Source organism: Chiloscyllium plagiosum, unplaced genomic scaffold (genome assembly GCF_037043375.1).
Source record: "Chiloscyllium plagiosum isolate Xiang-an unplaced genomic scaffold, Cpla_swu_hap1 HiC_scaffold_9, whole genome shotgun sequence".
Taxonomy (NCBI): Eukaryota; Metazoa; Chordata; class Chondrichthyes; order Orectolobiformes; family Hemiscylliidae; genus Chiloscyllium; species Chiloscyllium plagiosum.
In genome coordinates this window covers 101,861,290-101,889,132 of record NW_028270147.1, presented here as the reverse complement: position 1 = coordinate 101,889,132, position 27,843 = coordinate 101,861,290, and the positions used below count along the sequence as shown (strand labels likewise).

Sequence of the window (27,843 nt, the reverse complement as noted above, 5' to 3'; positions counted from 1 at the left end):
ATAGGTGACAGGTTTAGACAGAGGATCTGGATCGGCACAGGTTTGGAGGGCCGAAGGGCCTGTTCTTGTGCTGTAATGTTCTTTGTTCTTCTTTGCTCTAAAACAGCCAGATTGGTGTAAAAGCTCATATGGCTCACCCTGATCTTAGGTGAGAAAATTTGTTGACTTGTTCTGGCGAATTCATTAAAAGATGCACCACAGGAGGTCCACTGTGCGTCAACTGACACCACATAGATTGGCATGGTTTAAAAAGGCAGGTCACCACTACCTTCTCCAGGGTAATTAGGGATGGGGGATAAATGCTGGTCCAGCCAGGTGACGAACAAACACTAAACACAAAAATGCTGACTTTGTGTAGGATCCACGATATTACCCAGCCATACATTTTCCGCCACATCAATGTGTTAGAGATCCTCACCAGCTGTCCCACTGTAATCTCCAATCCTCAGCTTGTACAGGTTCCGGGCATCACTCAAGTAGAACCGATCATACGTTGCATAGACTGATTCACGGCCATCACGGAGATCGATTCGCAACTCATATCTGGTTTGGGCAGAGATCTTGTGAATGTTGTCCAACCCTATGTCCGTAGAATAACAAAGATCTACAAGTTACAGGTGGCAAAAGATAGTTGTGATTTTGAACAGTTACGCAAAATGACAATATGTTTGGAGAGGGTCAGACAGTGTATTAATTGGAGTAAAAGTGCATTTGTATTGCATGACTCAGAGTCACAGTGTGTTTGGATTGTGTTACTCAGGGTAATTGTGTATTTAGGTTGAGTTATTCAGAGTAACAGCATGTTTTGATTGTATTACTCAAACCAAATACACCGTCACTCTTGAGTAACACAATCCAAACATGCTGTTACTCTACGTCATGCAAATTAAATACACCATTACTCTGAGTGACACAATCCAAACACTGAGAAACACATGTTTTATCTTGAAAAAAACCTTTTACTCTGTGCAATACTCTTAGACATACTGGCACCCTGTGTAACATCTTTGCTGAGCAACACAATCTGAGTAACATAATCCAGATATGCTATCTTTTTGAGTAACACAAATCGAACACACTGTTACTCTGAATGATACAATCTGAACACGCTTTCACTTTGAGTAACAGTGTGCTTGAGAGTACTATACAGGCCGAAGGGCCTGTTTCTACACTGTAGGTAATCTAAAAAATAAATGTGATGCCACAAAGGCAAAGAGTAAGACAACAAGATATAAGATTCCCTGGATGACAAAAAGAGGACAAAGCAAGGTTAAAAAAGTTAAAGCTTACTGAGAGCTCAATGTGACTGAGCATCCAGTAGAGTACAAAATGGTGGGGTGAAATTAAAGAGAAGTTGAGAAGCCTCATGCCTTGACTGAGAAATGGTATAAGTGAGAGAGCGGAGGAAGTTGAAAGCCAGGACAATAAGTGATAACCACGTGAAAGACAGTCTCAATCTCCCTAAAACAGCAGGGAATAAATTCTTGAATTTATTTTATTTACCTAGCCAGAATTCATCCTCTAGATTTCCAAAGCCCACTCGATAATCAGTCCACTTGCGTGCAAAGTCTGTCAGTCCATTCTGCCGCCTCTGGAGCACCTGTATCAGCAAAAGGTAGTACATTAACTGTACCCTCAACGTCACCAAGTTACCTTCACTGCTCTCACACTCTGCTGACAGCCTTAAACCTGAGAAGTTTCGAGTACAGCATGGGAGTTATCTGATAACATGGACCAACTGAATGTGGAAAACTAACCATCTAGAATAAGGAATTCTTAATTCTATCCTAACTGTGCTTTCCCTGTCCTGGGTGGGTTTGATGGGACAGTGCAGATGCTACTTTACCTTCTGTTTGGAAAGTAGAGTTAGCTTTATTGCATTTTTAGTTGAGTCGGAGAGGCTTTCCATCACCCCATGCTGTATGTGACCTGGGAATGTTTGACAGGGACAGTTAGATTAGATTACCTACAGTGTGGAAACAGCCCTTCGGCCTAACAAGTCCACACCGACCCTCCGAAGAGTAACCCACCCAGACCCATTTCCCTCTGACTAATGCACCTAACACTACGGGCAATTTAACATGGCCAGTTCACCCGACCTGCACATCTTTGGGACTGTGGGAGGAAACCGGAGCACCCAGAGGAAACCCACGCAGACACGGGGAGAATGTGAAAACTCCACACAGACAGTGGCCCGAGGCTAGAATCAAACCTGGGTCCCTGGTGCTGTGAGGCAGCAGTGCTAACCACTGAGCCACCGTGCTGCCCTTAGCAGAAGCTTTATTCTGTTATAAAACACAGAACAAAGAGTAGTACACCGTGGGCCACCGTGCCGCCCACAAACCTGATGGTTTGCCTTGTTCTAAGGTGTCAAACAGTGCCTGAGTTTTGATTATCACTGTGATGCACACAAGACCATGCTGACACAGGGGGGGCAGTAATGTGGCTCAGTGGTTAGCACTGCTGCCTCACAGCGTCAGGGACCCGGGTTCGATTCCAGCCTCGGGCAACTGTCTGTGTGGCGTTTGCACATTCTCCCCGTGTCTGTGCGGGTTTCCTCCGGGTGCTCCGGTTTCCTCCCACAGTCAAAAGATGTGCAGGTTAGGTGAATTGGCCATGCTAAAATTGCCAATGGTGTTCAGGGATGTGCAGGTTAGGTGCATTAGTCTGGGGTAAATGTAGAGTAGGGTAGGGGAATGGGTCTGGGTGGGATACCCTTCGGAGGGTCGGTGTGGACTTGTTGGGCCTAAGGGCCTGTTTCCACACTGTAGGGACTCTATGACTCTTCCTCTGACTGGTTTGTACTCAAGGCTAGAGAATGGTTGACCTTTAGTTTCCCAGCCTGTGCTTGGTCTTCAGGATTAATCCTACCTGGAGGACCCCCTGGACTTTGTCACACATTTCCCCAAGTCAAGGTACCCTTGATTCCCCCTCTGCCTCTGTGGGTGTTGAGTCCTAGACTCAACGGGCACTTCACCCACCAGCACCTTGGCACAATGGTCATTCTGAAGCTACACTTTCTAAACAAAAAATATCTGCTCCCAACCTGCAGATTGAGATGTGAATTTCTGCCTTGACACTGCTCAAACACTGAGCTCACCCCTGTGTCACATTCAGCGCACACTCACAAGAGCATTTCATCTGCAGTACTATCGCTCTGCTCAGTTTTCTAAGTAAGAGTGTGCCACCATTTGGAGGTCCCTTCATGAGTATGACAGCCCGCTTTCAAGGCTTCAGCTGACAGAAATGAGGATCTTAGAGTCAGCGAGTCATAGAGATGTATAGCATGGAAACAGATCCTTCGGACCAACCCATCCATGCTGACTAGATATCCCAACCCAATCTAGTTCCGCCTGCCAACACCCGGCCCAAATCCCTCCAAACCCTTCCTATTCATATACCCATGCAAATGCCTTAGTGAAGATGTCCATAATCTGAATATCATCGCCCAGTTACTGTCCAAAGAGAGGGTGGAGTGTTACTCACGAGCCATCCGCCATTATCAGTGGTCATGTCACAGTAGACCTGCATGCTTTGCTGTGGCTCTCCATTTAGGTAGATGGTGTAGATGCCACTGATGGTGTCTCCATTAAGTAGGTGTTGTGTACAGTCCCAAGGGTACGGATAAAGGCGTCCGGCTACATTGAAGAAACAAGGAATTAGGACATCCAGAACTGAAGGAGACAGGGCACGCAAGAGAAATGACGCATCCTTCCAATTCTCACGCAGCTCCTCAGCCTGGAGGAGTATCTAAACAGAGGTTCAATATCCCAATGAAGCAGCCGCCATATAAATTATTCACTGGGCCAAACAAGGAATCAATGAAACAATGGCCCATTGAAACCAGCTTTGATCACAAATCATCATTTTGATTCACAATCGGATTAGAGAGTCATAGTTTGATACAGCGCAGTAAAGGTCCTTTGGCCCTTTAAGCCTGCATCGACTTAACTATCACTAAAGGTGCGCGAATCCCAATTTGTTGCATATCCTTGAATGTTATCATATTTCGAGTTGAAACTTTATTGCTGGAACAGCACAGCAGGTCAGGCAGCATCCAGGGAACAGGAGATTCGACGTTTCGGGCACAGGCCCTTCTTCAGGAAGCATTCCTGAAGAAGGGCCTGTGCCCGAAACGTCGAATCTCCTGTTCCCTGGATGCTGCCTGACCTGCTGTGCTGTTCCAGCAATAAAGTTTCAACTTTGATCTCCAGCATCTGCAGACCTCACTTTCTCCTCATATTTCGAGTGCTCATCCAAATATTTTTTAAAGGTTGTAACGTTTCTGACTTCCACTGCCTTCCCAGCAGTGTCTTCCACTATCTTCTAACCTTGAGGATTCTTGGACCTTCGGACCTATTCCCACTTCTTCACTCCTGAAGGACAGTTCTCTGGGGTTTTATCATTGCTGAGAATGGGCTTTGTTTGAATTGATTTTCAATGGGGGCATGAGAGGCAACTAAGTGCAGCCACTACTGTATTCAAGACAGTGTGTTCCAGTATGGTCCCGGTCCAGACTCACGGTGGGTGGTTGCGGTGGGGCAGGAAGGGCGATGCCATCTGTCAAACCCACCCACCAATTTTGGAAACCCGGTGGAGTCATCAGCCTGAATTGTGGCAATCCTGTTTAAGGTGGGAAAAGCTGGAAGAGGAAAGAAGGTTTGGCTTGTTGGATTTTACCAGGATTTGACTTTCCAAAACATTCATTGAGAATCTTACCAAATGCTCTGCCTGCACTCTTAGGTCTCATTTTTGATACTCTATCAGGCCTTATTCTTAGAAATTTATAAAGCATCTAGGTCATTTGCATGGTATGTTTTACATGCCCTCCCTTAATTTCTCAACTTCTCTTTAATTTCACCCCACCATTTTGTACTCTACTGGATGCTCAGTCACATTGAGCTCTCAGTAAGCTTTAACTTTTTTAACTTTGCTTTGTTCTCTTTTTGTCATCCAGGGAATCTTATATCTTGTTGTCTTACTCTTTGCCTTTGTGGCATCACATTTATCCTGACCTTTTTTTTTAGATTACCTACAGTGTGGAAAGAGGCCCTTCGGCCCAACCAGTCCACACCGACCCTCCGAACAGTAACCCACCCAGACCCATTTCCCTCTGACTAATGGGCAATTTAGCATGACCAATTCACCTGACCTGCACATCTTTGGACTGTGGGAGGAAACCCACGCAGACACGGGGAGAATGTGCAAACTCCACACAGTCAGTCGCCTGAGGCTGGAATCGAACCTGGGACCCTGGTGCTGTGAGGCAGCAGTGCTAACCACTGAGCCATCGTGCTGGCAAAGGGCCTTTATATCATCCCTTTGGATGCCCTGACTCTGATTTACCCTCAAGGAACAGTTCCCAGTCCACTTTTGCTAAATTGCTTCTCAGTTAGTAAAACAGGTCTTCCCCTCATTTAAAACCCTTTCATTTTAACCATTGTCCTTTTCAGAGAATCCCTCCGATGTGGGACAGGCCCTTTGGCCCAACAAGTCCACACCGACCCTCCGAAGAGAAACCCACCCAGACCCATTCCCCTGTATCTACCTCTGACCAATGCATCTAATCTATAAATCCCTGATGGGATGTGCAATTTTAGCATGGCCAATTCACCTAACCTGCACATCTTTTGGATTGTGGGAGGAAACCAGAGCACCCGGAGGAAACCCACGCAGACACAGGGAGAATATGCAAACTCCACACAGACAGTGGTCCGAGGCTGGAATCTAACCCGGGTCCCTAGTGCTGTGAGGCAGCAGTGCTAACCAACTGAGCCAGTGTGGCGCCTACAATTTTAATGGAATTATATTTACTCCCACCCTCACCACTGTTGCTTCCTACCTGCTCAGCTTCATTCCTTAAAGACAAATCCAGAATGACTCCCTTATATCTCCAACCATCCCAAAATGTTGTTAGGTTTGCCACAGACTAACTAAATTCTACCTTCCTGTCCACACTAACTGAATCCTCTCAGATATCTTAAAGTACAGCCTCTGGGTCCATAACTTTCAGTTGAAAAGTTGGGATTGCCGGTGCTATGACAGTGTTGTTCCTCACTCTCTGCTGTCACCACCAACTAACAATTTGGACTCCTTTCTCAGCTACTTCTGTGTTCCCTGCCAAAACCTGCTGCTTTCGGGATTGCTCTCTCTAAACTGTTCTGCTTACTTCCTCAAAACTCAGGGAATTCCAAGAGACAGGCTGTTTGAGCCAAGGTCAATGGAAAAAAATTCTCGCCCCAGCCAAGAGATCCCTGTCAATGTCTCTGGCTTAAAAACCGTATCACATGGATGCTTGTTGGAATCTGGAAATGGTTCCAAATTGCTGAGTAGATGACTAACAGTCCTGTTGAAATGAGTGAATGCGACAATGTTCAATCCGTGGTGAATATAGTTCACAGCTTCCATACTGAAACCTGTTGGCCTGGGATATGTGTTGAAACTAATGAGACCATCAGTGATGACGCTTACAGCCAAGTAAATCTGACAGCAACTTTTGGATGCCACACATGCCCAGTTAAACCAGGCAATGCAGATGGTGCTCCTATTTAATGTGTGTTGCTCCAGTCCACACTGACAGAGTCAGCCCTGTAATGAAGAGAACCTGTGATACTTGCATTCAGGAGTCATAGAGTTTTCAAGGATGTGATTATTCGTGAGAATCAACCTCTGACCCTGAAAAAATAACTTTACAAGTGTCATATTCCCTCAGAGCAACTAATTATAGACCAGTCAGCCTTACTTCAGTTGTGAGTAAAGTGTTGGAAAAAGTTATAAGAGATAGGATTTATAATCATCTAGAAAGGAATAAGTTGATTAGGGATAGTCAACATGGTTTTGTGAAGGATAGGTCATGCCTCACAAACCTTACTGAGTTCTTTGAGATGGTGACCAAACAGGTGGATGAGGGTAAAGTGGTTGATGTGGTGTATATGAATTTCAGTAAAGACGGTAGGCTACTGCACAAAATACAGAGGCATGGGATTGAGGGTGATTTTGCAGTCTGGATCAGAAATTGGCTAGCTGACAGAAAACAGAGGGTGGTGGTTGATGGGAAATGCTCATCCTGGAGTTCAATTACTAGTGGAGAACCGCAAGGATCTGTTTTGGGGCCACTGTTTTTGTCATTTTTATAAATGACCCGGATGGGGGTGTAGAAGGATGGCTTAGTAAATATGCAGGTGACACTAAGGTCAGTGGAGTTGTGAATAATGCTGAAGGATGTTGCAGGTTACATAGGGACATAGATAAGCTGTAGAGCTGGGCTGAGAGATGGCAAATGGAGTTTAATGTGGAAAAGTGTGAGGTGATTCACTTTGGAAGGAGCAACAGGAATATAGAGTAGTGGGCTAACGGTAAGATTCTTGGCAGTGTAGATGGGCAGTTCTTGGCTTCCATATATATATATATAGATCCTTGAAAATTACCACCCAGGTTGATAGGGTCATTAAGAAGGCATATGGTGTGTTAGCTTTTATTGGTAAAGGGATGGAGTTTTGGAGCCATGAGGTCATGTTGCAACTGTACAAAACACTGGTGCAGCCGCATTTGGAATATTGCGTACAGTTCTGGTCACCGCATTATAGGAAGGATTTGGTAGGGGTTCAGAGGAAATTTACCAGGATGTTGCCTGGTACAGAGGGGTGGTCTTTGAGGAAAGGCTGAGGGAGCTGAGGCTGTTTTCGTTAGAGAGAAGAAGGTTGAGAGGTGACGTACTTGAGACATATAAGATAATCAGAGGGTTAGATAGGGTGGACAGTGAGAGCCTTTTTCCAAGTATGGTGCTGGCTCGCACGAAGGGACATAGCTTTAAATTGAATGGTGATCGATATAGGACAGATGTCAGAGGTAGCTTCTTTACTCAGTGGGTATGAGGGGCGTGGAACGCCCTGCCTGCAACAGTAGTAAACTCGCCAACTTTAAGGGCATTTAAATGGGCATTGGACAGACTTATGAATGAAAATAGAATAGTGTAGATTAGATGGGCTTCAGATTGGTTCCACAGGTTGGCGCAACATCTGGGGCCGAAAGGCCTGTACTGCGCTGTAATGTTCTATGTTTGAATTCGGAGGATTTAAAATATGAAGGGTTTTTTTGTTTTTGTAGTTCTTTCTTTCTCAGTTAGCTCCATCTGTAGAGTCGTAGAGTCATAGAGATGTACAGCATGGATACAGACCCTTCAGTCCAACCCGTCCATGCTGACCAGATATCCCAACCCAATCTAGTCCCACCCGCCAGCACCCGACCCATATCCCTCCAAACCCTTCCTATTCATATACCCATCCAAATGCCTCTTAAATGTTGCAATTGTACCAGCCTTTACCACTTCCTCTGGCAGCTCATATCACCCTCTGTGTGAAAAAGTTGCCCCTTAGGTCACTTTTTATCTTTCCCCTCTCACCCTAAAGCTATGCCCTCTAGTTCTGGACTCCTCGACCCCAGGGAAAAGACTTTATCTATTTACCCGATCCATGCCCCTCATAATTTTGTAAACCTCAATAAGGTCACCCCTCAGCCTCCGACTCTCCAGAGAAAACAGTCCCAGCCTGCTCAGCCTCTCCCTGTAGCTCAAATCCTCCAATCCTGGCAACATCGTTGTACATCTGTTCTGAACCCTTTCAAGTTTCACAACATCTTTCCGATAGGAAGGAGACCAGAATTGCACACAATATTCCAACAGTGGCCTAACTGTATTTTCATTCCATTTATTTTTATGTTCTGTATTTTACTTTAATTTATATTTCTTGCTCCTACTTCCTGTTTGGAGTTTGTGTCCCTCAATGAAGGAGTGAATTCCAGGATTTTGATCCAACAACACTGAAAGGACAGTGTCGTATTTCCAAGTCATGATGATAAGTAGCTTGGAGGGGAGCTTCCAGTGGATGAGGGTCCTGTGTATCTGTTACTCTTGTCTTTCTCGATGGAAGTGGTGGTCAGTTTGGAAGGTCTTGTTAATCTTATAGGAGGAGAAAGAGAGAGAGGAAGATAGGGAGAGTGCGAGAGAGCGAGAGATCGAGAGAGAGAGAGATGTAATCTATGAAAATATTTACCAAAAAGGGTTTTTGAGGCTGAGTCAGTCAGTGTTTTTAAGGCTGAGATAAACAGATTTTTGCTTAGTAAGAGAATCAATGGTTATGGGGAAAAGGCAGAAGAGTGAAGTTGAGGATTATCAGCTCAGCCATGGTGTCATTGAATGTTCATAGAATCATTCTAATGTTCATAAACTCTCTGCAGTGTGTAATCAGGCCTTTGAGTCCACACTAGCCCTCCGAACAGCATCCCACCCAGACTCATGCCCACACAGACTCATGCCCATCTTTGTAACCCTGCATTTACCATGACTACTCCACCTCACCGGCACATCCTTGGACACTATGGACAATTTAGCATGGCAAGTCCATCTAACCTGCACATCTTTGATCTATGGGAGGAAACCGGAACACCCCAAGAAAACCCACACAGACACAAAGAAAATGTGCAAACTTCACAGGGGACAGTCACCTGAGGCTGGAATCGAACCCAGCTCCCTGGTGCTGTGAGGCAACAGTGCTAATCACTAAGCCACCATGCTGCCTGAAATGGTCGGCACACTTGCTGGGCTGAACAGCCTACTTTGGCTCCATTTTCTTATGGTCGTATAGAAGTCTGGAAGGATTTGGGGAGAATATTCTAGAAACAAAGGCTTTGGCTTGTGATTTGGCATTTAGCAGAGCAATGCCTGACGCACTGGATCTCTATGGCATGACTTGGCTTGGAGTAGATTTGTGACACGTGCACAGTACCTGTAGTGAAGGAGGTGTGCTCTGTTGTGCTCCTCATGGTGCCAAACGCCGACTGCAGTCTCAGGGAGTACTCTGTTGTTTCGGACAGACCCTCTAGTCGAATCCAAGTATCCTCTGCATCGAGGATCAGCTCCTGGAAGGGGTTGAAACGATACATCAGTGACTTAGCTCAGCCACTTGTCAGAAACCCCCTGCCAAACCCCAACCTGCACAGCCTCAATGAATAAACAGTCCTGTTCCTCAAACTGCTGGTATTTAGACATGGCGCGCACGCACACTCACACACATATGGATGGGGGTCTGAGTGGAACAGGAAGTGGAAACAGGATGATAGAAGGTGGGGTGTGGGGAATGAAGTTGTGGAGGAACAATAGCAACACTTAAGAGGCATTTGGATGGGTATATGAATAGGAAGGGTTTGGAGGGATATGGGCCGGGTGCTGGCAGGTGGGACTAGATTGGGTTGGGATATCTGGTCGGCATGGACGGGTTGGACCGAAGGGTCTGTTTCCATGCTGTACATCTCTATGACTCTATAAATCTAGGACAGGGGCACTAAAGTGACAGCCGGGCCATTTTCAGGAATCCAGAATGGCTTCACCCAATGAAGTGAGAACCAGAGGTTCTTGTGCCCATTTGAAAAAAAGAGACGCTTTCAATTAATATTCCATACCAGAGACTAATAGCTTTTAAGCATGTCTGATCAGAAGAAGTAGGAACAATGGTGGACTATTCGGTCTTTTGAGGCTGTTCCCCTGTTTAATAAGATCGTAGCTTATCCAATCTTGCCCCTAACTCCACTGTCATGTCTACAGCTGCATCATATTATTCTTTATTCATTCACAGGACAAGGACATCATTGGCTCGGCCAGCATTTATTGCCCATCCCTAATTGCCCAGGGGACAGTTAAGAGTCAACCACATTGCTGTGAGTCTGGAGTCACACATAGGCCAGACCAGGTAAGGATGGCAGTTTCCTTACCCAAAGGATGCTAATGAACCCGATGGGTTATTTCCAACAATCAACAATGGATTCATGGTCGTTAGACTCTTAATTCCAGCTTTCTGTTGAGTTCACATGTCACCATCTGCTGTGGGGGGGGTTTGAACCCGAGTCCCCAGAACATGACGTGGGTCTCCGGATGAATGTCTGATTTAGAAACATTTGTCCTTACAAACGCGACCCCATCCAAAGTCGTATTAATGTTACTTTTAAAGATCTGACATGCAAATATTTCCTGCACTGACCAATGGCTACTTTATGCTGTCCTGCATTGTGTTCCACCTCGTGTACAAATCGACTTGCAAACAGACTCAAGAGTGGGACCTGTTCCCTGCCTGTATTCAAGGACCCTGCTCTCTCAGGAAATGAATGCTAAAGACTAACTAACCCTCTCCACTCTGCAGCACCCTGCTTCTATTCCTGATGAAGGGCTTTTGCCCGAAATGTCGATTTTCCTGCTCCTCGGATGCTGCCTGACCTGCTGTGCTTTTCTAGCACCACTCTAATCTAACCTAACTAACCCTCATCTCCATCTAAGGTAAGACAGCCATTATTCTGCAACTGGGTTCCCCATTTCGAGACTGCCCTGCAATCGTCTATGTTTCAATAATATCACCTCTCACTCTTGCAAATTGCAATCAACTCAGGCCATATGAATCCTCTTAAGCCTCCAATGCAAGGGCATCTCTTCTTAAATAAGGAAACAAAATGGGTGACACGGTGGCTCAGTGGTTAGCACTGCTGCCTCACAGCACCAGGGTCCCAGGTTTGATTCCAGCCTCAGGCGACTGTCCGTGTGGAGTTTGCACGTTCTCCCCGTGTCTGCGTGGGTTTCCTCCGGGTGCTCCGGTTTCCTCCCACAATCCAAAGATGTGCAGGTCAGGTGAATTGGTCGTGCTAAATTATCCATAGTGTTAGGTGCATTAGTCAGGGGGAAATATAGGGTAGGGGAATGGGTCTGGTTGGGTTACTCTTCGGAGGGTTGGTGTGGACTTACTGGGCCAAATGGCCATACTGTAGGGAATCTAATCTTAAAACAAACTCCAGTGCAATGCCACTATACTGCTGCTTTCACATTCCATCTCCTTCACAATTCTGGAAAGCTTTAATTCATCATGGGCAGGAGGGATTACTTTCAGGATTATGGTCGGTGCGGACTGGTTGGACTGGAGGGTCTGTTTCCATGCTGTATGACTCTCTATCCAGGGGCAGCTTGTTGAAGTTAGCCAGGGGTCTGAGAGGGTATACAGTGCTGGAGTTCTGCCCATTGATCATTCGGGGGAATGGGGAATAATGTCAGAGGGCAGGGTAGGCTCCAGGAGTTGGTGGGACTTGGTGAAGGGGCAGTTACTGGCAGTGATCATCACCATTCCTACCACAGGGGAGGGGGAGGGGGAGGGCTGTAGTGCAGCAGGGTCAGCATCACTAGGGTGGAATATCAGGGTTCAGGGGGCAGGGATGACAATTGAAGGCAACGTTCAACACGATTCGGTTCTGAGGAAGGGTCATTTGGCCCGAAGCGTTAACTCTGATTTCTCTCCACTGGTGCTGCCAGACCTGTTGAGCTTTTTCTGGCAACTTGCATTTTTTATTCAACGCATGGGTCTCCACTTTGTTGGAAATGGGCTAGGGAGTGGAGCAAGGTGAAAGGAGGCATTAGAGGCCCTAGGGTGGGGGAAGGGAGGGTAACCTGGTGACCAGGAGGGCACAGATCCTACAGTTAATGGCATTCACCGTGAACTGCGGCCCCTGCTATTGCCTCCTGTTCTCTCGGTGGGAAATAGCTGGAGCAATGCCCAGGCAGTGTCACTTTGATGGGCAAAAGTACAAGATCTTGTACAAAAGTACAAGTACAAATGCTGGACAATTAGACTTTGCAGGTTCCAAAACAGGAAATATGGGTTTGCAAATTCCAGGTGTGGTCTCATCACTCAGTAGTGGGTGTGTGTGGGGGGGGGGGGGGGGAGGTGGGGGGGAATGGTCACTCTGTCATATGTAATGTTGGAAAGGTGATTGAGTGCACTCAATTCAGTGACAAATGTCCCAGCCTATGTGGGTCTAGGATGGGAAGCAGGTTAGAAGGCAGCAAACGCTCCCTCTTTGATGTACTGTAATGTGTTGGTCACTTCATCAGGTTAGCGCCCATCCTGTGACCAGGCCAACGGTGCGACAGATGATAAAGCTAGTGAAGATATGGTTCCACAGTATGGACTGGCCAAGGCGTCCCTCCAATCTAGATTAGAGTGGTGCTGGAAAAGCACAGCAGGTCAGGCAGCATCCGAGGAGCAGGAAAATTGATGTTTCGGGCAAAAGCCCTTCATCAGGAATAGAGGCAGGAAGCCTGCAGGGTGGAGAGATAAATGAGAGGGGGGTGGGGGTGGAGGTGGGGACAAAGTACCATTGAGTACAATAGGTGAATGGGGGTGGGGATGGAGGTGATAGGTCAGAGAGGAGGATGGGGGGAGGTAGCAAAGAGTGTAATGGGCGAATGGGGGTGGGGATGAAGGTGATAGGTCAGAGAGGAGGGTGGAGTGGGTAGGTGGAAAGGAAGATATGCAGGTAGGACAGGTCATGGGGACAGTGCTGAGCTGGAAGGTTGGAGATGGGGTAAGGTGGGGTGAGGGGAAATGAAGAAACTGGTGAAATCCACATTGATGCCATGGGGTTGAAGCGTTCCGAGGTGAAAGTCTTCCTCCAGGCGTCTGGTGGTGAGGGAGCGGTGGTGGAGGAGGCCCAAGACCTGCAAGTCCTCGGCTGAGTGGGAGGGGGGAGTTGAAATGTTGGGCCACAGGGCGGTGGGGTTGATTGGTGCGGGTGTCTCAGAGATGTTCCCTAAAGTGCTCTGCTAGGAGGCGTCCAATCTCCCCAATGTAGAGGAGACCGCATCGGGAGCAACGGATACAATAACTGATACTGGTGGATGTGCAGGTAAAACTTTGATGGATGTGGAAGGCTCCTTTGGGGCCTTGGAGGGAGGTGAGGGAGGAGATGTGGGTGCAGGTTTTGCAATTCCTGCGGTGGCAGGGGAGGGTGCCAGGGAGGGAGGGTGGGTCGTAGGGGGGCGTGGACCTGACCAGGTAGTCACAGAGTGAACAGTCTTTGTGGAAGGTGGAAAGGGGTGTGGAGGGAAATATATCCCTGGTGGTGGGGTCTGTTTGGAGGCGGCAGAAATGTCGGCGGATGATTTGGTTTTTCCGAAGGTTGGTAGGATGGAAAGTGAGCACCAGGGGTTGTTCTGTCCTTGTTATGGTTGGAGGGGTGGAGTTTGAGGGCGGAGGGGCGGGATGTGGATGAGATGCGTTGGAGGGCATCTTTAACCACGTGGGAAGGGAAATTGCCGTCTCTAAAGAAAGAGGCCATCTGGTGTGTTCTGTGGTGGAACTGGTCCTCCTGGGAGCAGGTACGGCGGAGGCAGAGAAATAGGGAATACGGGATGGCATTTTTGCAGGAAGTAGGGTGGGAAGAGGTGTAATCCAAGTAGCTGTGGGAGTCAGTGGGTTTGTAAAAAATGTCAGTGTCAAGTCGGTCATCATTAATGGAGATGGAGAGGTCCAGAGATGGTCCAGGTGAAATTAAGGTCAGGGTGGAATTTGTAGGTGAAGTTGATGAATTGCTCAACCTCCTCACAGGGGCACGAGGTGGCACCGATGCAGCCATCAATGTAGTGGAGGAAGAGGTGGGGAGTGGTGCCGGTGTAACTACGGAAGATGGACTGTTCTATGTAGCCAAAGAGACAGGCATAGCCCTCCAATCTAATCCAGATAGAGTCTAGTGTTCCATCCTGGTGTGCTGGACTCTATACTGTTGTAGTCGAAAAGTGTGGCGCTGGAAAAACACAGCAGCTCAGGCAGCATCTGAGGGCATAGGCCCTTCATCAGGAATGAGTGGACTTATGCCCGAAACGTCGGCTCTCCCTGCCCCTCGGATGCTGCCTTCCCCCGCTGTGCTTTTCCAGCGCCACACTTTTCGACTCTGACTCTCCAGCATCTGCTGTCCTCACTTTCTCTCGACACTGTTGGAGAAGGCAATGAGGTGGTATGATGGAGGCTGAGAAAGTCGGGAGCAGGAGCAGCCATCCAAGGTGGAGGATGAAGATGAGAAGAAGGAGGAGAAGGGGGAGGAGGAGGAGGAGGAGGAGGAGGAGGAACGTCCATTACAGGGTTTGCTTCTATCAGGTGCTACGGACCAGGCAGGAGGTGATTGAGCCACAGTTCCAGCTGAAAATCAGCAGACCATCATAGACTGCCTCAAAATCATTGATCATGATGCCAACAATTGGGTTGCATTGTGGGAGTGAACTGCAGCCTTTATTTGTTTTGTCTGTGTTCACTTTTGTTCATTGCAATTAAAAGCATATGGTTGGAATTGTCTGATTGCTTGCCGAAATGTGATTTATAGAGTTGAAAAGAGTGGTGCTGGAAAAAGCAGAGCAGGTCAGGCAGCATCCGAGGAGCAGGAGAGTCGATGTTTCAGGCATAAACCTTCCATCAGGAATGTGAAGGGGGACAGGGACTGAGAGATAAATAGGGGGATGGGGGTGGGGAGAACATGATAAGTGGATGCAGGTGGGAGGTGATGGGGATCGGATAGGAGTGGATAGGTGGGAAGAAAGATGGGCAAGTAGGCCAGGTCAAGAGGGCTGTGCCGAGTTAGAGGGTTCGATCTGGGATGAGGTGGGGGGTGGGGAGATTTGGAAACTGGTGAAGTCTATGTTGACTTGTAAGGTCCTGAGTCAGAAGGTGAAGTGTTCTTCCTTCAGTTGGTGGATGGCAATGACTTGGCAGTGGAAGAGGCCCAGGTTTTGAATTTCCTTGGGGAGTATGAGGGGGAGTTGAAGTGGTTGGCCACAAGGCAGTGGTTTATTCCCACTGGACAATGACAATATGTGGGAATAATATGGCACTGGGGTACGGAATAATGGTGACATGGGTAGCACGGTTGCTCAGTGGTTAGGACTGCTGCCTCACAGCGCCAAAGACCTGTGTACACTTCCAACCTTGGGCGATTGTCTGTGTGGAGTATGCACATTTTCCTCATGTCTGTGAAGGTATCCTCCGGGTGCTCCAGTTTCCTCCTACAGTCCAAAGGTGTGCCAGTTACATGGATTGGCCATGATAAATTGCCCTGTAGCATCCAGTGATGTGCAGGCTAGATGAGTTAGCCATGGGAAATGCAGGGTTACGGGATGAGGGAGCTGGGTTTGGGTGGATGTCCTTCGGAGGGTCAGTGTGTACTCGATGGGCAGAATAGCCTCTTTCTGCACTGTCGGGATTCTATGATGTAGCCTGTGAGCCAAGACAGAATACATCATAGGTAAACTGGGTGGTTTAAGTGGTTAAACAGTGACTAGGCCGAGAAACTGGGGTCTTATGTGTGATGGATGGTCAACACTCCCACTTGTTTTTATTTCATCTGCACACAATTCCGAGGTCTTGCACGGCAACAGTTTCAGGAACCACAAGTCAATGCTGCAATGCATGTTGGCACACGGATCTCCGTGCATGGAATGTTGTGTACATGGAACACTCAGAGGGTATGTTCAATTGCAGCCATTCCAGCTGTGTGTCATGAGCAACATGCTTTGTGGGCACTGTGCCCTGGCTTTGCCAGTGAGGAGGAATACCTGATTGCTAACACTTGTCTGGGTGCATGGCAACCATTTAAAAATGGCACAATTGCAAGGGATGCTGGTCTTTTCAGGGGATATCCGGTGAGTGGCGAGTTATTCCAGGAATAATAGGGCTGGAATTGGGAGTGAGGGATATCATAGAGGCACGTAAGTAGTTAATGAGATGTTTGGCAAGGTCTGGAGGAAATCCTTCTGGGCCCCTACAGCGAGAATTCCTTCAAAAAAACTCACACTTTGCCAAAAAAATGTAAGATTCAGATAAAGTACTTATTTAGGTTCTTTGTCATTTCTCTATTTCCTATCGTAAATTCCTCTGTCTCTGCCTGCAATGTTGAAATTTGCCTTTTTCCCATCCTAAACAACCTACTATTTATGCTGAAAACAAATTATGCTGGAGATTGCAGCAGGTCAGGCAGCATCCATGGAGAGAAAGCAAGCTGACAATTTGAGTCTCATTGCAGATCGAAAATAACCTGTTCCCTACATAGGACTCTACAATCTCATCATCATTAATGCTTTTTGCCAGTTTACGTTTATATTCTATTCTCACGTTATTTTATTAGTATCTTGATCCACCTTTTCTGAAATCAGAAATGCTCCCTATCATAAGGGCTACTATTTTTTAAGCAACTTTATAAGCCTTCTCCTTTGATCTCATACAATCTTTAACTTCCTTTGTTATGCACAATTAATTCACTTTTCCTGTTGATGGTTTGTGCCATAAAGGATTGCCTGTTCATTGTAAACCATTTATTATTTTTAAAATATTACTCCATAATTCATCTCTCATTTATCTCTCCAACCCAGAGGCTCCCTGCCTCATTCCTGATGAAGGGCTTTTGCCCAAAATGTCGATTTTCCTGCTCCTCAGATGTTGCCTGACCTGCTGTGCTTTTCCAGCACCACTCTAATCTCGACTCTGGTTTCCAGCATCTGCAGTCCTCACTTTCACCTATTACTCTATAATTGCCTATCTAATACTATTTAATGCAATTTTTCCAGTCCACCACAGCCAACCGGTTCCTCCTGTCTTTATAAATCCCTTTGCTTAGATTGAGTTTCCTAATGTCAGATTGAAACTCTTTCAAACTGGATAGAAAATTATGGTCATTGCTCCCCATAAAGGTTCTTTTACAGTTGGATGATTTATTGCATTAATTTCTCATTGCAGAACAGTAGATCTAAATTAATGTGTTCCCTTGATGGACACTGCTCTAGAAAACCATCTCATACACATAGCTTTGGTGCTCATGACATCTACCCAATCTGTCCAAAGATTAAATACCCTATGATTATTGTATTCCCCTTGTTACATATATTTCAGATTTAACTGTGCTCTCCATCACCATCACTGTTTGGGACACTACCAACACATCTACCAGTGTTTCCTGCCTCTTACAGTTTCTTGGTTAGAGACAAAAAAGACTGCAGATACTGGAATCCAAAGTAGACAGGCAGGAGGCTGGAAGAACACAGGCAGGAGGTGGAGATTCGGATGCAACCCTTCTTCAGGCCTGGGGGTGGGTGTGGGGGGAGCTGCAGATAAAGGGGGTGCTGGGACAGAGTGGTGAAGTGAGAATTGTTAAAGACAGGCAGAGGGTATGACCTGGTTGGTCAATGGGAGGAATGAATCCGGTAGGTGGCAGGGAGGAGTGGAAGGGAGGGTGAGGGGCTGGGAAGGGAGTCAGGGGCTGAGAAGGGAGGTTATTTGAAATTGGGAAACTCCCCCAGGCTGTAGGCTGTCCAGGTGGAAGATGAGGTGTTGTTCCTCCAATTTGTGGTTTGGTTTGTTGAGGTAATGGAGGAGGCAAATGATGGTCATGTCGGAAAGGGAGTTGGAAGGGGAATTAAAATGGGCGGTGACTGGGAGGGCCGGTCAGCCCCTGTGGCCCGGCTGAAATGCTCGGTGAACCGTTCCCTAAGTTTACGTTTGGTCTCCCTGATGGAGAGAAGACCACATCGGGAGCACCTGATGCAGTAAACTAGGTTGGAGGAGAGGCAGGTGAACCTCTGTCTAACCTGGAAACATGATCCCTCCCGCACCTACCTTCTGCTGCCCACTATGGTCCTTGTACACCAGCACATAGTTCTCAATGTCAGTCACAGGTGGGAGCCAGGAAATGAGTGCACTGCGCCGAGTCACCTCACTCACCGTCAGGTTTCGAGGAGGATCTAGAGCTGTGACAGTGTGTGAAAGAGAGGGAGAGGGAGTAGGAGGGAGGGAGAGAGAGAGAGAGGGAAAGAGAGAGAGGGAGGGAAGGGAGAGAGAGAAAGAGGGCGAGAGAGGGGGAGGTGGAGTGAAGGAGAGAGAGGGGGAAGAGGAGAGAGTGGGAGAGAGTGAGGGAGAGGAGAAAGAGAGAGGAAGGGAGAGAAGGAGGAGGGGAGAGAGAGAGAGGAGGAAAGGGGGAGAGACAGTGGGGAAGGGAGGGGAGGAGAGAAAGATGGAGGGATGGGGAGAGAGAGAGAGGGTGGGGAGAGAGAGGGAGAGAGGGGGGAAAGTGAGGGACAGTGAAGGAGAGAAAGGGGGAAGGGAGAGAGGGGTAGGGAGAGAGAGGGAGGGGGAGAGAGAAACAGAGGGAGGGACGGGGATAGAGAGAGGGAGGGAGGGAGGGGAGGGAGTGAGGGAGGGGGAGAAAGAGAAAGGGAGGGAGGAGGAGAGGGAGAGGGGGAGGGAGCGGGGAGAGAGAGAGAGGGAGAAGGAGAAGGAATGAGTGAGAGAGAGAGGGGGAGAGAGAGAGAGTTGGGCAGGGAGGAAGATGGAAGGAAAAGAAGGGAGAGAGAGGGATGGGGAGGGTGGAGAGAGAGAGGGAGGGAGGGAAGGGGGACAGAGAGGGGGTGGGAGGGAGAGAGGGGGGAGAACGGGAGGGGGAGTGTGAGAGGGATGAGGGAGAGATGAGGGGGTTTGACAGAGAAAGAGAGGGAGGGAAGTGAGGGAGAGAGAGAGAGAGGGACAGGGGAAAGCGAGAGAAAGAGGGACACAGAGAGGGTGAGAGACAGAGAGAGGGATAGGGAGAGGAAAAGAGAAAGAGGGACAGCAACACAGATAGACAAAGGGAGAGAGAAAACAAGAACAGTGAGAGAGGGAGAAAGAGAGAGGGACAGAGAAAAGGGGACATACACAGGGGGACAGAGAAGGAGGGATCCGAGAGAGAGAAAGAGGATAGAGACAGAGAAAGACAGAGAAAGAGGGACAGAGAGATGGAGAGACACAAAGAGACAGAGACAGGTTAGGAAGAGACAACACTGACCAGAGATCTGCTTGTCTGGCCCAATCTGTCAGAAAGCGAAGGCAATGATCTATACATTCAGTCACAATCTCCCATCGTATGCACCTTTCATGCTCCCAACCCAACACCAACTTCACTCCCGCCTTGTTTGCCTCCACTGAATTCCCTTCACATCCCCTCACACACACTCTTCACTCAAATTTGTACATCCCCAATCAATCTGTCCATATACACTCCCTGATCACTCTTCTACGTACAATTCCGGTATTCCCCTTCGTGTACACCCCAATTATCCAATATCTGTATTTCTACTGATATTAACCCCTCTCCCCCTCCCAGACGAAACCTGTGTTACTGACTATGCCTCTACTGATAGTAATCCAGCTCCCTCATACTGTCTCTCAGTAACCCCTCTCTATCAGCACCCTGCGTTACTGAGTGTATCTCCCCTGACATTACTCCAGCTCCCTCACACTGTCACTTAGCGACCCCTCTCCCAAGCACCCAGTGTTACTGGGTATATATCTACGGATATTAATACAGCTCCCACACACAGTCATTCAGTAACTCCTCTGCCCATCTCCCTGTGTAACTGATTGAATCTACAGATATGAATGCAGTTGCCTCATACACTCAGTAAACACCTGACCCTCCCAGTACTCTATGTTACTGATTGTTTCTCTACTGCTATCAATCCAGCTCCCCCACACTGTCACTCAGTAACCCCTCTCCCCACACTCAGCACCCTGTGTTACTGACTATATCTCTAAAGATATTAATCCAGCTCCCTCACACTGTCACCCAGTAACCCCTCTCCCCACACTCAGCACCCTGTGTTACTGACTATATCTCTAAAGATATTAATCCAGATCCTCACACTGTTACCCAGTAACCCCTCTCCCCACACTCAGCACCCTGTGTTACTGACTATATCTCTAAAGATATTAATCCAGATCCTCACACTGTCACCCAGTAACCCCTCTCCCAAGTACCCTGTGTTATTGACTATATCTCTAAAGATATTAATCCAACTCCCTCACACTGTCACCCAGTAACCCCTCTCCCAAGTACCCTGTGTTACTGACTATATCTCTAAAGATATTAATCCAGATCCCTCACACTGTCACCCAGTAGCTCCTCTCCCAAGTACCCTGTGTTATTGACTATATCTCTAAAGATATTAATCCAGCTCCCTCACACTGTCACCCAGTAGCTCCTCTCCCAAGTACCCTGTGTTACTGACTATATCTCTAAAGATATTAATCCAGATCCCTCACACTGTCACCCAGTAACCCCTCTCCCAAGTACCTGTGTTACTGACTATATCTCTAAAGATATTAATCCAGATCCCTCACACTGTCACCCAGTAGCCCCTCTCCCAAGTACCCTGTGTTACTGACTATATCTTGAGTGATATTAATCCAGATCCCTCACACTGTCACCCAGTAACCCCTCTCCCAAGTACCCTGTGTTACTGACTATATCTCTAAAGATATTAATCCAGCTCCCTCACACTGTCACCCAGTAGCCCCTCTCCCAAGTACCCTGTGTTATTGACTATATCTTGAGTGATATTAATCCAGATCCCTCACACTGTCACCCAGTAACCCCTCTCCCAAGTACCCTGTGTTATTGACTATATCTCTAAAGATATTAATCCAGATCCCTCACACTGTCACCCAGTAACCCCTCTCCCAAGTACCCTGTGTTACTGACTATATCTCTAAAGATATTAATCCAGATCCCTCACACTGTCACCCAGTAGCCCCTCTCCCAAGTACCCTGTGTTACTGACTATATCTCTAAAGATATTAATCCAGATCCCTCACACTGTCACCCAGTAACCCCTCTCCCAAGTACCCTGTGTTATTGACTATATCTTGAGTGATATTAATCCAGATCCCTCACACTGTCACCCAGTAACCCCTCTCCCAAGTACCCTGTGTTATTGACTACATCTCTAAAGATATTAATCCAGCTTCCTCACACCATAAACATCACTCCATCCCAACACATCCTAAAGTCCCACGCTGTCACTGAGTAAATCCTCTCTCCCTGCATCCTTTGTTACTGACTGTATCTTGACTGATTTTAATCCAGCTCCCTCAATTCCAATCTCCGCTCAAACCTTTTGTTGGTGACTGTACCGCTACTGATACTTATCTAGCACCACACACTGTCACCCAGTAATCCTTCTCCCCTCGCCCAGTGTTACTGAATGTATCTCGACTGATTTTAATCCAACTCCCTCACAGGGTCACCCATTAAACATCTCTCCCTCATGGCGCCCTGCATTACTGAATATATTTTGACTGATTTTAATCCAGCTCCTTCACAGTGTCACTCAATAAATACCTCACCCCTCTGCATCCCATGTTACTACTGTATCTCTACTGATTTTAATCCAGCTCCCTCACACTGTCACCCAGTAAACCAACTCCCCCAGCATCCTGCGTTATTGACTATATCTCAACTGATTTTAATTCAGCTCCCTCACACTGTCACTCAGTATACACCTCTCTCCCCCATCGCCCTGAGAAACTGACCATTTCTCTACTGATATTAATCCAGGTCCCTCATGCTGTCAGTCAGTAACGCCTATCCGCCAGCACCCTGTGTTACTGACAGTATCTCTATTGATTTTAATCCAGGTCCCTCACACTGTTAGTCAGTGACCCCTCTCCCCAGCACCTTGTGTTACTGACTGTGTTTCGATTGATGTTAATCCAGCTCTCCCATACTATCATTTAGTGTGCCCCTTTCACCCAGCACCCTTTGTTACTGAATGTGTCTCAACTGATTTTAACCCAGCTCCTTCACACTTTCATTCAGTAAAAACCTCTGCCTCCCAGCGCCCTGTGTAACTGACTATATCTCTATTGATATTAATCCTGCTCCTTCACACTGTCACTCAGTAACCCCTCTCTGCCAGCACCTGTGTTATCTACTGACATATACCAGCTCCCTCACACTGTCACTCAGTAAGACCTCTTCCCTCAGCATCTTGTGTTAGAGCACGTATCTGAACTGATTTTAATCCATCTCCATCACAGTATCATTCAGTAAATATGCCACCCTCCCAGTGCCCTGCGTCACTGATTACATCTCCACTGAGTTCCCTCACAGTGTCACTCAATAAGCACCTCTCCATCCCAGGGCCCTGTGTTATTATGATATCTTGGCTCTTTTTAATCCAGCTCCCTCACACTGTCACTCATTAAACACCTCTCACTCCCAGCACCCTGCATTACTGAATGTTTCTCTACTGATATTATTCTAGCTCCCTCACATTATCTCAGCAAACCCTTTTTGCCAGCACACTGTGTTGTTAACTCTACCTCCTCTGATATTAATCCAGCCCCCTCACACTGTCACTAAGTAACCAGTCTCCCCTGCAAACTGTGTTACTGACAGTATTTCTACATGAATCCAGCTCCCTCATACTGTCACTCTATTACACGTCTCCCCCAGGATCCTGCATTGCTAACTGTATCTCTACTGATATTTATCCAGCTCTCTCAAATTGTCACTCAGTATCCCCTCTACCCAACACCTTGTGTTACTGACTCGTCTCTCCTGATATTAATCCAGCTCCCTCACACTCTCACTCAGTAAACATCTCCCTCTCCCAACACCCTGTGTTACTGACCATATCGCTACTGATATTAATCCAGCTCCTTCACACTGTCAGTCAGCAACCCCTCTGCCCAGCTCCCTGTATTACTGACAATATCTCTACTGATATTAATCCAGCTCCCTCACACAGTCACCCAGTAACCCCAGTCAAGATACAGTCAGTGTTACTGACTGTATCTTGACTGACTTTAAACCAGCTCCCTCACACTGTCAGTCAGTAAACAACTCTCCATTCCAGTGCCCTATGTTACTGACTATATCTGGACTGATTTTAATTCAGCTGCCACACACTGTCACTCCGTAAACACCTCTCCCTACCAGCACGCTCTGTTACTAATGATATCCCCACTGATATTAATCCAATGTCCTCATACTGCAATTCAGTAACCCCTCTCCACCAGCACCCTGTATTGCCTACTGTATCTCAACTGTTTTTAATCCAGCTCCCTCACCCTGTCACCCAGAAAATACCTCTCCATCCCAGTGCCTTGTGTTAATGAATATATCAGGACTGATTTTAATCTAGTTGCCTCACACTGTCACTCAATAAGCCCTCTCCCCCAGCACCCTGCGCTACTGACTGTGGCTCGAAGGATTTTAATCCAGCTCCCTCTCGCTGTCACTCAGTAAAAACCTCTCCCTCCCAGCATCCTGTGTTACTGACTATGCCTCTATTGATATTAATCCTGCTTCCTCACACTGTCACTCAGTAAACACCTCCCTCAGAACCCTGTGTTACTGATTGTAATTCTACTGATTCTAATCCAGCACCCTCACGCTTTCACTCAGTACACATCTCTCTGTACCTGCATCCTGTGTTACTGATGTTAATCCAGCTTCCTCACAATGTCACTCTGTAAATACCCCCCCATCTCAGCATATAGTATTAATGACTTTATCTCTACGGACATTAATCCTATTGACTCACACTGTCACTCAGTAACCCCTCTCCCCAGCACCCTGTGTTACTGACTGTCTCTGAAAAGATTTTAATCCAGCTCCCTCACACTGTCACTCAGTAAAAACCACTGCCTCCCAGCGCCCTGCATTACTGACTATATCTAGACTGATAATAATCCAGCTCCCGTACGCTGTCCCTCAGTAAACACCTCTCCCCCAGCACCCTGCATGACTGACTGTCTCTACTGATATTAATCCAGCTCCCTCACACTGCCACTGAGTAAACACCTCTCCACAGCAGCCTGTGTTACTGACCGTATCTCCACTGATTTTAATCTTGCTCTCTCACACTGTGACTCAATGAGCCCGCTCCCTCCTAAACTCTGTTGCCAACTGTATCTCTACCGATGTTAATGCAGTTCCCCAACTCTGTCAATCAATAAATTGAAGCCTGACATTAAAACAAGGATATTTCTACCTTTCTGAAATTTCCTTGCAAATATGTTCCTCCACATCAATTCATTTTAGTCAATTACCCATATAATTGCATCTATTTTTAGTCATTAAGCATATTCCTTCTGTAATAGATAAGGAATATCCTCATCTTCCACCACACTAATATCATCTCTAATAAATCAGCAACTGCTCCCCCTTTCCTATCTTTCCTGATCACCTTTTATCCAGGGATATTTCAAACCCTCCTTTGAGCTTAGTCTCTGTTCGTGCCACAAAATCAGATTTCCACTTGGCAACCTGTGCCTGTAACTCCCCAGTTTTATTCCCCACTCTCTGTGTAGTCCCACACATGCATTGGTTTGGACTTTACTGTTCTCTCTCTCTTTATTACATTGAGGGACAGTATTAGGGCCTGCCTAATGAGTTACTATTCCTTATTCTGGTGCTATCTTTCTCTCCCAGATTCTGATATTCCTCTCTAGTATTATTCTCGAGTTCCCATAGCTCTGCCAAGTCATAGAGTCACACGGCATGGAAAAAGACCCTCCGACCCAACTTGTCTGAGCCAGGTATGCTAAATTAATCTCGTCCCATTTGCCTGAGTTTGGCCCATATCTCTATAAACACTTCCTATTCACGTACCCATCAGAATGCCTTTTAAATGTTGCAATTGTACTCATCTGCACCATTTTCTTTGGATCTCCTTCCATGCACACACTACTCTCTGTGTGAAAAGGTTGCCCCTCAGGTCCCTTTCAAATCTTCCCCTCTCACCTTAAACCTATGCCCTTTAGTTTCGGACCTCCCTACTCTGGGGAAAAGACCTTGGCTATCCACCTTGTCTGTGCCCCTCCTGATTTTATAGACCTCTGTGAGGTCACCCCTCAGCCTCCGATGCTCCAGGGAAAAATGTCCCAGCCTATTCAACCTCTCTCTGTAGTTCAACCCCTGCAGTCCCGTCAGCATCCTGATTAATATTTTCTGCAGCCTTTCAAACCCAACAACATCCTTTCCAAAGCAGAATTGTACGCTGTATTCTAAAACTGGCTTCACCAATGTCTTGGGCATGAGCCCTTCTTCAGGCCCGAAATGTCGATTCTCCTGTTCCCTGGATGCTGCCTGACCTGCTGCGCTTTTCCAGCAACACATTTTCAGCTCTGATCTCCAGCATCTGCAGTCCTCACTTTCTCCTTCACCAATGTCTTGCACAGATGCAATATGATGTCCCAACTCTTGTGGTCAATGCACTTATCATTGAAGGTAAGCATGCCATAAGTTAGTTTAAACCCTCTCCAACAGCACTAGCAAATCACCCCATTCAGTCCCAGCTCTGTTCAGGAGCAATCCATCCAGTCTGACCAGTTCCCATTTCCCCCTTTGCCAGTCCCAATGTCCCAAGAATTTAAACACACCCTCTGGTCCCTCTTTCCAGCCCCACATTCACCTGCCTTACCCTCCTGTTCCTGTTCCCTCTTGCGTGGGGCACTGGGAGTAATGCGCAGATTGCTACTTCTGAGCTCCTGCTGCTAATTCCCTCCTGAACCCCCTAAATTCTGACTGCAGGACCACATCCCTTTTCTCCCTCTGTCCCTGGGACCGATGTGGACCAGGACTGCTGCCTGTTCCCCCTCTCCCCTCAGGGTGCTCTGCAGCCACTCAGTGACATCCTTGACCCTGGCACCAGGGAGACAGCACACCATCCTGGATTCCCATCTGCAGCTGCAGAAATACCTATCGATTATCCTCACTCTCGAATCTCCTCTCACTATCGCTCTTCCAGTCTTCCTTGTGTCCCCCTGAACAGCTGAGCCCCCCCGTGGTGCCAGGGACTTGGCTCTGGCTGTACTCCGCAGATGAACCATCATTCTCATCAGGATTCCAAACTGAATCCTGGTTGGAGAGTGGGATGCACTCAGGGGATTCCTGTACTAGCTGCCTGGTCCTCTTGGACTGTCTGCTGCTCCCCCATTCCCTCTCTCCCTGCATATTCTGAAGCTGCAGAGTGACCACATCTAGAATAAAACTTCCAGCATACACCTCGCCCACTCTGCAGGGTTAGAACCGTGTCTGTGACTGTTTCACACTTAGACTGAACATCCCTGGGTTAATCGAAGGAACTACATACGAGTGAGGAAGTTGGTGGAGGCTGAGACACTGGTCATGAACCCTTGGACAGCGTAGACGGTGACGGAATAGTTGGTGAACGGCTGGAGTTCGCTGAGTTGGTACCGTGTTGTCTCTCCATCAGCATGGACAGTGTTCGCAACAACTGGAATCGAAAGCAGATTACCAAGCAGTCAGAGTGAAGCAATTGAGATACACCCAGATAGAATACACAACCGCACTCTCCAGCATGGATATGGCGTGAACAGCTCAAGGTACTGGACGTGTATATTAGGAATATATTGAGGATATAGGGAGCACACACTGAAAATACACAGGGTACAGGGTGAAGATCAGGATTTTAGGAAGTGTCTATAACTTGGATGGAGGGAAACCACAGGGGTGGGGGATGGTGGTGAACACACAGAGGACTATGATAAGGAGATTACATGCAATCTGAACGCCATTGTTTAGCACCTACGCTGGTTTTGTGTTAAGAGGATGACATAGTTTTCCACTACAGCCTGAGGTGCAATCCATTCAAGCACAGCTTCTGTGGGAGTCATGTTCAGAACCCGCACGTCCTGGGGCTTGTCCATAGCTGGAAGGATGGTGTAGAGAAAGGAACAGTGGCAAACATCACAATTAATTGTTTATCAGCATCACAGGCTCCCTTCAGCATTCTCCCTCCATCATCATTGCACTTCCCCTCCACCATCACCGCACTCCCTCGACCATCATTGCACTCCCTTGACCATCATTGCACTCCCTTGACCATCATTGCACTCCCCCTCCACCATCACAACACTTCCTCGATCATCACCGCACTCCCTCGATCATTACTGCACTCCCTCGATCATCGTTGCACTCCCCCTCCACCATCACTGCACCCTCCTTCCACCATCACCACACTCCCCCGACCATCACCACGCTCTGCCTCCATCATCACCACACTCTCCCTCCATCATCACTGCACCCTCCCTCCACCATCACCGGTCTCCCTCCATCATCACTGCACCCTCCCTCCACCATCACCACATTCCCTTGACCATCACCGTGCTTTGCCTCCATCATCACTGCACCCTCCTTCCACCATCACTGCAGTCC

At 47.4% G+C, this 27,843-nt stretch overlaps 1 protein-coding gene across 3 annotated transcripts in view; it reads right to left on the bottom strand.

Annotated features, from left to right (window-relative positions):
- The window catches only part of tnr (tenascin R (restrictin, janusin)), a 156,090-nt gene that overhangs the window by 19,054 nt on the left and 109,193 nt on the right, over positions 1 to 27,843 (bottom strand). For all 3 annotated transcript variants that reach the window (XM_043700044.2, XM_087990943.1, XM_043700043.2), the window contains 7 exons: positions 27,218 to 27,337; positions 26,759 to 26,902; positions 18,462 to 18,592; positions 9,783 to 9,915; positions 3,487 to 3,638; positions 1,504 to 1,600; positions 419 to 580 (listed from right to left, as the gene is read on the bottom strand). In XM_043700044.2, the coding sequence (XP_043555979.2) occupies positions 419 to 580; positions 1,504 to 1,600; positions 3,487 to 3,638; positions 9,783 to 9,915; positions 18,462 to 18,592; positions 26,759 to 26,902; positions 27,218 to 27,337 (939 nt within the window). The remainder of the gene's footprint in view (positions 1 to 418; positions 581 to 1,503; positions 1,601 to 3,486; positions 3,639 to 9,782; positions 9,916 to 18,461; positions 18,593 to 26,758; positions 26,903 to 27,217; positions 27,338 to 27,843) is intronic.